Genomic DNA, 13,034 nt, shown 5'->3' with positions numbered 1-13,034 from the left:
GACACATTTTAAGGTCATTGTTCTGGGATGCCAGTCTCCACTGTGTGAGACTGGGAAAAGTGGGAAATGCAATTACTAGACTATTCAAATCCCTAGAATGAAACCCTGCTGTTAACAGGCAGAAGCCAGCAAGAAAAAGAGCAGTTGCTTTATGAAATTACAGGGTTTGGCTAAATCAGAGTCTAATCAGCACCTCAGTAAAGGAGCAGGGTTACTGCCATCCATGGAGTCTCCTCATTACCCTCAATCTGATCTTTGGCATCCCCAGTGGAAGCCCAACCTGCAAGATGGGTTATGGTCATGAAGCCATCGGTGAACAAGTCCAATGAAGATAATGGTGGTCCACGTCTAGGACTTACACTGTACTTTGAAATGGGGAAGCCCTAAGAGTTCAGCAACTCTTAGGAGGAATCTGCCTGCTGCTGCCATCACCTCATACTGTACTTTGGCTCTGAGCTTCTTGGGGCAGATTCTGGGATCAAATCTGTCTCCTAATATTCATGGCCTACAGCACCAGTCTTGACGATTGCTGTGCAACCCAGCTAAGCAGCCATGGGGGAAATTTGCATTGCTAAACTCATGGAGCTGTAAAACCCCACAAGGAATTCACATGCTGGAGGAGAGAAGGGAGCTAGCACTGCTTGTGGCAGTCAGTGAAGCAAAGCAGAACAATACGAGTGGGAATGATCGCAACCGCCTCATTGAGTTGGCTTCTATTGAGTGGTTAGACACTGACATGTTCCTAATCATTCCCATTCAGGTGAAGCCAAAGCTTTTTTAGCTGGACGGATAGCAAAGAAAGAATCAGAAGTCTTGCAGGACAAACATTAGGGAAGACCACACAAGACCAACGATGACCACCACAAACCAGAAGCAGAGACAAACTTTTGTCCCAGACTGTTCCTGACAGCCAACCTCCTACTGTTATGCCCTGTGTTTCCTTCTCCTTCTGCCCCACACTTGAGCTGTATGGCTGCTCTCGCTGGTCTTTCCTGCAGTCAGGCAGTCACCCTTCGTACTGCCTTCATGCCTTTCTTTATCTTCACCTTCCCTGCTGTGTTGCCCTCCTGCTGCCCATGTTCCCTCAGTCTCCCAAAGGATTTCTGTCCCACAAGATACGGCTGGGCTCCCACTGAAAGCAGGACCATTCTTGCAGGTCCCAGAAGGAAGTGGTGTGGACTGAAGTAAGGTTCCTGGTAGAGGAGGAGAAAGCAGCCGATCACCACTGGAGTCTCCAAGTCCCTTGAAGAGACGAGAGTCACTTCCCTGTTTATGCTCTTTATTAGTCCCTATTCTCTTTAATCGGCTTAGACTGATGAGCCGAGGCAGCGGTAGGGATCAGCCGGGCTGTTTAATTAAAGGATTGCAGCTCAGCCCTGCAGTTTGGGGGTTTGTGTAAATGAGCTGCAAGTACATTATTTAATCTGCTGCGCAGAGAGGAGTTGGGGCATTAATGAAGCAAACTCTAATTAAAACTAGACGGCTGATGGTTATTAGTGGCATCAGCTCTGACAGGATTTATCTCATTTAGGGAAACGCCTGATCATGGTGGAGGAGAAGAAAGAATAAACCCGAGCTGGTTTATCAAATTCACCACAGCACCACTTGTGACTGGCTGTCCATTCAGCAGAGCTCAGGAGAGCTGCACAGGGAGCCCCTGCGTCCCAGGCTCTCCCATCAGGAGCCCCTGATGATCCATATTTAGGGATGTGCCTCGCTCATCCAGGAACTGATTGCCTATTGAGGCTGTCTGACCCACATATTTCAGTCTTGATTGACTTTTGTTCTGCCTTGGTTCAATGGGGAGCCTGTTCATGATTTGAGCAGGGTGACAGGCTCTGTAAATGATCTGATGAGTTTCTCCCAGCAGTGTATTGAGCCATTCCAGAGCAGCACAGCTATCAGCTATGGACATCAGCTCCACGGTGACCCTGTGTTTTTCCCCCTCTGCCATTTTTTTGCCCTCCTCACTGCATTGTATATGTAACTTCAGATATGAAGTAAGCCCATGGCTGACTGCAGGACCTGGCAGAGGCTAGGAGGTATTTCCTGGCCAGCGTAAAGCTGACCAGTGAGTTTAATAGTCCTGCCTGTGCTCTGCCTTTCTTCTGGCACAGTGTGGGAAGTAGGGATGCTCTTCTCGCCTGAGACAATCACATATAAAAGCTGTTCTGTTTCAAAAAGCAAAAATTCTGTGTGCCTGTTTCTCACCTTCAAATAGCCGTGATGGCTTCAACCATCTCTATCTCCACATAGAATATTATGTCACACACAGATTCAGGACTGCTATTGAGGTCTGGGGGTATTAGAAACAGAGAGGACAAGAGAAAGCCTTAGGCAAAAAGTAAGGAAAGCAGGAGGCCTGCAGAGTGGGACAAGCTACAAAAGACATAAAATGGACAGGCATAGATCAGTATGAGAAGCCCCCTAACTGGAAGCCCAGATGCAACATGCTGTAGGGGTCATTGTCATTCATCCTCACTTCTGACTTTCCTGGGTCAGACTCATCTTTGGATGCAACTTGCCAAAGTTGTTAAATTACTGAAACAAATGATTGCTTCCTCTTCAATTTACCTGCCAAACCCCAGGTGAGGAATTTGGTGGTTCCCAGCACAAGGAGGGCAGGCAAACTCAGGCTCAAGGGATGGGTAGGGCCTTTGGGAGTCACTGGGACAAAAGGAAAGCCTGAAGCATGAGCATGACAAAAATGTCCCTAGAGCTTAAGACACTGTAGGAGTGACAGCCTTGTAGGATAAGAAAATGCTAGAAATCAAGGGAACGATCGGAGGCTGGGACAAGAATGGGGCAGGATCCAGGTATGGATCAGGGTATGAAGATAGAACGCTATGGCAAAAGTGAACCTCATTCAGACAAAATAGAATGCATAACCAAAACTCTCTCTCTCGAGAAGTGCAAAGGGGAGGTGGCTGTCCCTACCACAGAAACCTCTGCTGCCTCCTCTTCCTTGCCAGCATCTCCCCATCTGCCACGGAGGTGCAGCTGCAGATGTCCCACAGGGCTTTCATGCAAACTTTACCAACGCTTAAAAGCCCTTGGCACAGACATCATGGGGGTTAACCCTTCCATCTTCATACACAAATGGGCAGGAGGATCTGCTGCTTTACCCTGTCTCCAAGTGTGGCTGAACCCTGCTTTTGAACACACACATACACACACCACACCCCCCACCATTCTCTTCAGAGTTGTCCAGCACTCACACTTTTCCTTGGAAGGAAATCAGAAACCACAGTCTGCTCCGGTGAGCAGAACAAACAAGAGAAATATCATTTAAAAAATGCTGTAGCCTCACTACTGCAATTTAGCTGCCCAATTCTGTCCAGAGCCCTCCCTAGTAACTGAGGCTTCTTATACAGATGTCAATGGTCAGATGTAAAAGTCTAGCAGTGTGATGAGGGAAATCTTTAAAGAGAAATCTGTTTGCTGCTGACAGAAGAGTGATGAGGCATGAGAAAAAGGAGTAGGTCTGTGAGATGGAGTTGTAAGAAGTTGTGAGAGGAGCAGGAGATGGCAAGAACAGAGGGACAAGGCCGATCATGGAAGCTATATGCAATATGTGCATCTCAAGTATTTTTGAAGCTCCTTGGACCCCTTGGTCTTGGCACTGATGTCATTCACTGATGAGGGAGAGCCGACAATTGCTGGTGTACCCACACCTGGCTGCACTGGATACAAGTTGGTAATAGTTATTAGTACCCATCTATAACTGTCCTTCATTGGCAAGCTCAGACCATTTCAACGCATGTAAAACTGCGCCCCCCACCCTGTCTCAGGGTGTGAGACAGAACCCTAAGTTTGTTTTGTGACTTTTGCTATAGCTTAAAGGTTATGGGTCTATACTGGTGTGTCTCCAGGCACCTTATAATGTGGGATAACTAATTTGAAGGAGAAGAATGAAGCATGTATATGTTGGTGTCAAAGTGATGCAGAAGGGTAGAAAAGGTACAAGCATGGATGTGGGTTGATGGAAGTAGGTGTTTGAAGAGAGGCTGAAAGTATGTTTTTGGAGGTGCGTGGGTGTGTGTGAGTGGAGGCCAGAGAAGGTTTGTGAGCAATTACACAACAGTATGAACAGTAATCTCTGGAAAGTAAAAGAGAGGGACAGCAGTGGTGGGGACATGGGACATAAGGGAGGATGGACGAGGATGGGTGTGTATAATATGTGAGTTTTGTCTGGGGCAGGAAGATTAGTGATGGATGATAAGAAGTAGGGGATGGAAAAGAAAAGGTCTTGCTGGCAGCAATTTCCCACCTTGGTGAGGAGTCCGGAGATGAAGGCTTCTGCTCTGCATCAGCTGCTGGGCAACAGAACTGGTGTAAAACAGTTTCATTCCTGTAAGAAAAAACAAACCGTAGCAGGTCAGTGTTCAGCTCACTCAGCAGAAAACTCAAGGGAGAATGCCTTTCCCAGGGCTGTTCCAAAGGGACAGTGACTCCCAGTGACGCTGAAAGAGAAATCTGATTATCACATGAACGTTTTGTACTCTGAGGTGGTGGGGAGCAGGTGAGAAAGGGGCTGACAATTCTATTCCCCTACCTTAACTGTCCTGCTGCTGATGTCAAGCTGTAGAGAATGGGGCAAAAGTGCCCAAATAAAAAGTTTTCCTTCTATCAGTATCTGTCCCATGATCCCATACATCTTATGAAAAATGGTTTTGCCTTTCTCTAACTTCTATTTCTTTTGGGACAGAAACATCTCCTTAGATGTGTTTCCTTAGATATGTTTCCTATACATTGTAATGCAAAGAAGTTGATTTTTTGTTGACAGTGGCTAAATTAACTCTGCAGACATTTCTCCTGAAACCTCTCTAGAGCACAGAAATGGCCTTAGCACATCAGCACTGGGCATTACCAGAAATAGCAGCCGAAAACTGACAGGACAAGCACAAGTAGCGAGGCTGAGATCATGACGAGAGGAAGAGATCACAGCAAAGAAAAGCAAAACCATAAGAAGTAACAAACCTGAGCAAAACAGGAAAAAAAAAAGAAAGGATAAAAATGCATTGATTAGATAAGAAAGGCAAAAGAATTAATCCAAAGGAAGAAATCCTAGACCAAACTTCCAAAACTGCTCACTAATCTTGAGTGACTTGTTCTTGGGTCCCTTGCCTGGAAACATTTGTAAGCAGCCTGGTTTTCAGGGGTGTTGGGCACTTACCACAGCATTGGAACCCAGTAAGAGCTGCTCAGCACCTCTGAAAATGAGATCCTTTTAAAATGCCTCCAGGGAGGCCCTTGAGGTATCATAGGCAGCACAAACCAACAGCCGATTTTGAACACACTGACCTTCATCAATGAAAAGGAGTCACTAAAAAGAGACAGTGTCAAGGGGGGAAAGTATTAGGGGAATGGAAAAGAAAATGAAAAGAGGAGAAGAAAAGCAGGGGAGACAAAGCAGGCTGAATCCTCAGATGGCATAAAATCACCCTGTCTCCAAGTCAGTGGAACGGCATTTAGAGCTCTGTTCTCAGTGCTACTGCAGAGACCCAGGGCTCAAATGGGGTCATCTCCTTTTAAAAATATTTTTACAGCTTCTAACCCAGCAGTAAAACTAAGTCTCCTGGCTTGTCATGGGGTCTCAGATTCTTCCAAAGGCCCCACCACACTTTCCGTCACTCTGAAATGTGAAGCTTACCACCTTTGTCTTTCTCAAAATCTGACAGACATGGCACAAAGATAGCTAAATTACAGACAATGATGATACTGTCCCCAGCCACCTCCTTCCAGCCTCCCAGCTAGCTTAATAAAACAAACTGCTTAGTTCTTCCGCTTCCTTGGCTTCCAATGCATTCTCAAAAGGAATCTTTCTTTAGAAACAACAGGATTGGCAGGAGCAACACAGCAGAGGGAAGACGAAAGCATTATCTTTACCTCACTGACCTCTGCCCATGCTCTTGGTCCCTGTCTGTGACATGCAACCTCCTAGAAAAGAGAGGGAGTGTTTGTGTGAATATCAAATTCATCTCCCGGTCTTCCATTTCTGTAACTACCCAGCTCACATCCCTTCTCTCCTGCCAGCCTGGTTATTGGTGGTTCTCACTATGTTGTTTCTAATTTAAACTTCTCAGGTGCCAAGTACCTATCTGACTGGTGTGTCCATAAATTACTTGTGTTGTCTTTTTACTGAAGCAAGTGGTGGGATCACATTTGAGTCTATGTTCAAGCAGGCTCACACAAATACTCCAGCTCCTACATCTTGTCACTCTGCTTCCAGCTAGAATCCATCAGGAATTTTCTGATAAAATTTCAGGTTTGCATAAAAACACTGATTCATCAAATTTAAACTATCTGGTGAAAACACCTTGGGTTTAACAAAGATTCTTCAAATTACAGGGCTTTACCTGGATTTCCTGGCAGGCTGCTGGAAGACCATGCATCCATATCCCACATCTCTAGTGTAGCCATGCCATTCAAGTAGCCTCTCGAAGAGGGGCCATCAGGTTTTCCACCCAGCACTTTGTTCTGCCCAACTTCCAAAGCAGCAATGCTGGGAGCTGGCTAGCCCAAGAAGTCTGGAGCACCTGCATCAAGGCAGTCGGCTTTGCAGAGCAGCCCTGGAGTCATAGACATTGTCAGCTGCAGTGTGGAAACGCACAAGGCTCTCAGCTGATTCAGCAACAGCCGGCATTCATTCTGAGGAGCATGCTTGGTTTAGAAGTAGTATATATTGGCATTTCCTACTGAATTTCATCTCTACAGGAACAGCTGGGAAAAAAGGGCCTACTTCCAGATAAAAGTAACAACATATTTTGAAATCATAGAATCATTTAGGTTGGAAAAGACCCTTAAGATCATCAAGTCCAACCATAAACCTAACACTGTCAAGTCCACCACTAAACCATGTCTCTAAGCGCCACATCTACACATCTTTTAAATACCTCCAGGGATGGTGACTCAACCACTTCCCTGGGCAGCCTGTTCCAGTGCTTGACAACCCTTTCGGTGGAGAAATTTTTCCTAATATCCAATCTAAACCTCGCCTGGCACAACTTGAGGCCATTTCCTCTCGTCCTATCGCTTATTACTTAGGAGAAGAGACCAACACCCGCCTCGCTACAACCTCCTTTCAGGTAGTTGTAGAGAGTCATAAGGTCTGCCCTGAGTCTCCTTTTCTCTAGGCAACAACCCCAGTTCCCTCAGCCGCTCCTCAGAAGACTTGTTCTCTTGACCCTTCACCAGCTTGCAAATGGAATCTTCCAAAAAATGGACACCCCAAATTTCAGCTATTTCCAATCTCAACACTTCCCTAAATGAACTATACTGTTCTCTGCTTTTATGTGAACAGCAGATGCACTACTCTGATTCCTAATTACACATGAAGAAAGCAAACAACAGGGAGGGAAAAAGAGGAAGGAACAAGGACAGACAAAAAAATGAGAAATAGAAGCCTGTATATAGATGAAATGCCTTGCTAGTTAATTATCAGGATAGAAACACAGAGAAAAGTAAAAGGGAAACAGGGAAAGGAAGAGTGATGTGAAGTTACAGGACTTTAGGCTCAGTCTCCTGTGGGTGTTTTAAGAAAAAACATCTCACAGATACTCTTCAGAGAATCAGTATGCTCTGAGCACTGCAGCTGCACAGTCAGCTGTTGACTCTGGTTCTCATGATTTCTCACGTGTGTTTAACTCTAACCTTGGGTATTTTCTGCCCAAACCAGAGTCCTCTTGAACCTGTGAGATCCTAAGGTCTCTGGAGTAGTTGTGCACTTTACATACCACTACCAGATGTTGATCATGCCTGCAGGCAGAAATCTGCCTTCAGGCCATTTGGGATCCTTGAGTCCTCCTCCGGAGGCCATGACTCCCATGGAGAAGCCATCAGGGAGGTGGTGAGAAGCAGACACTGCCTGATAGAGGTAAATATATGAGGTGTAAATGGGTATTCTAAGACTGTGCTGAAAACTTTTCCCCTGACTGGGGGCAGGGAAGGGTATCTTATTACTCCTATTAAATCTGAGTTCCCCAGATGGCCAAGAGCAGTTGGAGCTCTGGGTCTATTTACATTCTTCTTTTACAGCTTGCTTTTCTTTCTCTTTTGTGCTACCCAGGCATACACCACAGAGACTGGGTTCCACCTTGGAGACTATCCCTGTTCATTTTCCTCTTTCTTTCCATCTCTTGATCCTGCATGTATCTGATATTTTGCAAATCCGTGCCCTCGTCTTTGCAGCATAATATGCATAGCCCAGAGAGGAGCTGGGAGAGGGTTAACTGGCTATGGAAGAAGTGGACCTGTTCCCACCCTGAAGAGGCTGTATTAATTGCTATCTGGACAAAGCAGCTCTCATCTGGGTGCAAAAGGCAAGTGTCCTAGGGCCTTACTATCACTTCTAAGTCTAAAGTAAGTGCTCTAGGAAAGGAGCTGTCTTCTTAACTATGTGAAGTCTTCAGGTAAGATGTTATTTTTGTTGCTGTGATTCAAGAGGGCCTGGCAGGGTTGTCACGGCTGGTGGCTGTGTCATTAGCCTGTGGTGTTGTCGACCTTTGCAACTTTAAAATGAGCCTTGAGATATTTAGTATCTGTCTGAAGTCAGTGTAAGACTTTTAATGGTGGTTTTTTTCCTTTCTGTGCTTTCTTTTTATTTTGTTTTTAAACAAAACTTACTTCGTAAGTCAGAAAGGCTACATAAAACTTGAATGTGCAGCCTCTAAGGAGTTAAACACCAGAAAGCATAAGGCTTGTTTTGCCTTTGAAAAATGGGGAGGAAGGCAACATGTCTTCAATCCAATGACAGTTGATTCAGACTCATTACTTTGAGGTGCTGATCTGTAATTTTTTTTCTTTTTAAATACTTCAGGTAGGTAGCAATGGTCTACCATCTACCAATTAAAAGGGTAGGTCCAGGGCTTGCTTTTTTGTCTTTCTGTCTCTTCCTCTACGTCCTCTACCTTGCCTTCCTCAGACTTGCAAACCATCGCAGAGACTGCAGCTAAACAAACACTGTTGTGGGCAGATCAGGCAGGTGATTGGGAAGAGAGATGATTTCTTCCATCAGTCGGGATGCTGTTGAACTGTTCTGTTTCCAATTTATTGCTTTAAAAACACAAATTATTATCTCTTGGGCTGCACCCTGATGAAAGCTTGGAAGGGAAAAGTCAGCAAGAAGAAAAGGTGTTCTGGTTGAATGAAGAGGAGTTGGGTGGTACCAAAGAGGAAGAGGCTAACAGAGAGGAGGAGGCATGCTGAAGGGCCTATTGAGGTAAATGTTGCCAGCAGTATGTGAGTTGTGTGTGGAGGAGCAGCAGAGGACAAGGGCAAGCATAGATGCAAAAGGAGGACTGCAAACAGCCTGAGCCCGTCAGTGCCTTGCTCCATCCCAGCTGGGACGCATGCTCTGGAGGCAAGGATTTGACAGTCTAGACCTATCTTAAATGCTGAGAAAGCTATGCCTGGCCCAGTAGTAACCCATGTTGTCAACTGAAACGTTAGCCCCCTCTCCTCTGAGAGAAAACTGACTGAATTTTATTCATTTGTCTTTAACATTGCTCCTGACAAGAGGTATCCTCCAGCCAGCTGCTTGCAGCCTCAGTGGGGGGTATCTGTGAATGAACTGTCTGGCCACAGCAATTCCTGCTCTGTGATGAACTTTAGAGAGGCCTGTGCCAAACCTTCTGGCTAGCACAAGCTGTCTAGTCAGCTCAAGAGTTAGCTCTACCTTTCTGGCTTCTTAGAAAGTTGGACTGTGTTGCAGAGGGGCCCCCTGACTCATGATGCCTTGGTCTTTATGGCTATGGATCCCAAAGAGCCAAGCCTCTTTTCTCTTAAAAAATGGTGTTGTAGAGGGTATAAGAGTTGAACTCCAAAAATTAAAAGTCTCTGTGGCTACCTAGATTGCACATCACAGGGCCAAAGGAGTGCAAACTTTCCTAAAATTGCCTTAGTGCTCTATCTTCCCTTCGGACAAGTGCCTGGGGCTTTATTTCATTCAGTGTTGTTGCCCATCCTAAGCATCAGTGCCCACTAGCACTGACGATAGCCGTCCAGAAATAGAGATGCCTGTCTGCCGAGAGCTGTATTACAGCAAACAAGTCTAACCTCTTTTTCTTCTTCTCCTGCCCCCCGCAAATGCAAACCCCCGACCCAGACAGCATATGGAAAACGGTGGTGCTCCCTGCTGCTCAGCAGTCAGCTTTAATTAAACAAATATCCAGTGTGGCCTGTTCCCATGGATAAAGAGCAGCTCTGTGTTTTTCTGCATGAATGATTTTAGACTACAAGAAATGCCAAAACAAGACAGAATGAAAATTGCTCTCACTATGAGTATACGGAGCATGCTTCTCTCTAACATGCTGCATCACCCCTGCATCCCACCGTGACTGCTGCCCTGGTCAGTTATGTAGGATAGCTGGCATGGCCCCTACTGCAAGAACAATGAAGATCACTGGGTTCTCCAACTGCCAGTACTTGCTTAACCTCTGCAGCCTGGTACTTGGGCCCTACTGGCCTGCATATTCAGTAGCTTTGCCTTTGGCCAAAGCATACATCAGTTCTTAGAAATCTGACAATGCTAAAAGCCAAATGGTGATCCCTCAAGCAATGTTCTATCAGTAAATAAGTAGTCCAACTCTCGTAGCCTTTCTGGTTTCTCTTTAAAAGTCCACCTTTTGAAGAAATGCTAGAGGCTTTGACCAAAAGTCATTGTTTGTAGTGCTGGATATCTGAGCTTTCCTGGAGTCTTTTGCTACTTGTCTCTAGCTTGCATTTTTTTTTGATAGCTGCCAAGAGAACAGATGGAGTCACAGAAAATCATGACCTAGAAGGCAGAAAGAGTCAAAGGAGAACTGAATTAATCTCAGATGAAGTTTTACCGGCTGTTATCTTTCCTAAGATGAGGGCTGGAGAAGCACAAATAAGAACTACTTAGCAATGCTAAGTTTATGAAAGGCTGGTTGCATGGTCTTCTGACTCCCCCAAAATGTATAGCTCAATGCTACCTACAAATGGAGTTGTGACACAACCTAGCTAAGGTTAGCTGCAGGCCTTACTCCTTCTATCATCTCCCTCCTGTGCTAGATCTATTTCTGACTCCAGTCAGTCTGGAACTGAGAGTTGAAGTGAGATCTGAAAGAGGCAGTGTTTCCAAAAGAGTACCTTCTAGCAACTAGCTGTTTCTCCCCCGGTTCTTCACTCTTCACTCCAGAATACCCTCACTAAAACTTTCTAGCTGTCTCAATTACTCATCTCGATTGTAGGTCATTAGACTGGTGTTTTGGAGGGAATTGAGTATGTGCAGAGTTTATGTTGTAGGGAAACCATACATGATTAAAAATAAATTCAAGGTAATTTCTGGAATTTAAGTTCTTTAACTCCTTGTAAGTTTGATGGTCTCCTCATTGTTATGCAATACTGTTGATGGCAAGAATTTGACAAGATTCAGAGAGGAACTGGACATTTTAAAGACTATCCTATGAGAATACTTAATGCAGATCCTTCCCAAAGCCGATGTATAGAACTCAAACTTCTCAGCATTAAAAGGCGGCTTTTGTGGGTGTCCCATGGCTATCTACTGTGACTCTTCTTGCTCTTCCCTCTTAAACATCTGATGTTGGCTATCTCTGAAAAACAGCTACACAAACCAGATTCACAAATCTGACTGTCTGAGAAATCCTGTGTTAAAGGGCAAGGGGCTTAGTAGCCAAGATACTAAAGTGTAGGAGTGCAACAAGACCGAAACTGTAATTTTATTTTACATTGCCAGTATCTACAACAATCCCAACCTGAGTGTCTCTGGGATGCATCTTAGGAATGGACTGATTCGGTAATCTTCTCAAAATTGCCAGAGACTTCTGTATTCAGTCAAAAAATGTCTCAATATTAATCCCCAAAGAGGAGAACGAGACTGAAGAGTCTGGAGTCAGATTTGCATGCTAGATTGCTGAGGATGAAACTACAACAAATGAAGCAGGGGCAAGAATTGGAATTTGTGTGCGTTGACCCAGCAAGCTCTTACCGACACCTTTAGGCTACTTTGGTTTTATTTCCCCTTTCCTAACTTCTTAGCCTCTGCCTCTTCCTATACTCTACTTCACATCTGTTGGTTTTATGGCTACAGATTTACTTAGCTCTCCAAGTCATCACTGCCTCGACTTCCTCATCAGAAACATCCTCTCAAGTGGCAGTGACTATCCTTAGTCCTTTAGCTATCTGGAATATCAGTGCCATATTTGTAAAGGGCTTGTCACTATAGTCTATAATATGCCATTATAGTCTATGCAGAACCACTTTATATCTGTTCCACATACTTGTCATTGACTCTGGTCTGTTGTCTACAGGGGTAGATGTTCATAATGCATCTATGTGTGGAGTGCCAGTTACATCATCCAGATCTAGGATTTTCTTAACTTATTTCAGACCAGGGACTGTCTAGCTCTGCCTGTAACCCTTCACAGGCTTAGATATCTAATTAATTGTACGAAAAACATGAAGATGTGTCTAGATGATGTCTAGATGCCAGCACGTAATTACTGCCTACAAAAACAAATTGCTGAAGAAACCCCCTGGCAGTGTCAGCATGATGGATGAATGTATATAACATACATGGGCATGTATGCCCAGCCTTGCCAGGATGCATGGTAGCTGTTCTTTCAGTCCACTTGAGTGCTTTTCATTCCACGGTTCTTTCTTCAGCATTCTCAAAGCTGTTCTTCCTTCTTCCCTCCTCTGCCCCCCCCAAAGTCATGCTGGAAGGGATGAAGAGGGGAGAACTTACCAGGAGCATCTATTCTCTCTGCTTGCCTGCCAAAAATGAAAAATCAAATGTTTTGTAGTCTGGAACTTGGCCTGCCTTGAATACTTCATGAGTGTTGGAGAAAATGTCTTCTTCCGTGATGTTTCTCTAGAAATTTGATGATCAAAAGATCAGAGCTCATCCTCTAAATCCTACTTAGCACCTGCTTAATCATCATATTGTTTCTTGGTAAAAATTAATTTTAAGTAAGTCATACATCCTTTGTATAGCATTACTATGAATTTGTTTTTCTAGTGCTAGGAGATGGGATGAAAATGGGATTCCC

The 13,034-nt window shown here is 44.8% G+C and overlaps 1 protein-coding gene across 1 annotated transcript in view; it reads right to left on the bottom strand.

The window, feature by feature from the left end:
• IQSEC3 (IQ motif and Sec7 domain ArfGEF 3) overlaps nucleotides 1–13,034 on the bottom strand; it is a 100,139-nt gene that overhangs the window by 50,140 nt on the left and 36,965 nt on the right. Inside the window, exon 2 of the mRNA XM_075158700.1 lies at nucleotides 4,271–4,351. Coding sequence (XP_075014801.1) covers nucleotides 4,271–4,351 — 81 coding nt within the window. The remainder of the gene's footprint in view (nucleotides 1–4,270; nucleotides 4,352–13,034) is intronic.

Source organism: Calonectris borealis, chromosome 1, assembly GCF_964195595.1.
Source record: "Calonectris borealis chromosome 1, bCalBor7.hap1.2, whole genome shotgun sequence".
NCBI lineage: Eukaryota > Metazoa > Chordata > Aves > Procellariiformes > Procellariidae > Calonectris > Calonectris borealis.
Note: the sequence above shows the minus strand (reverse complement) of the source record. Positions and strands in the feature narration are given on the sequence as shown.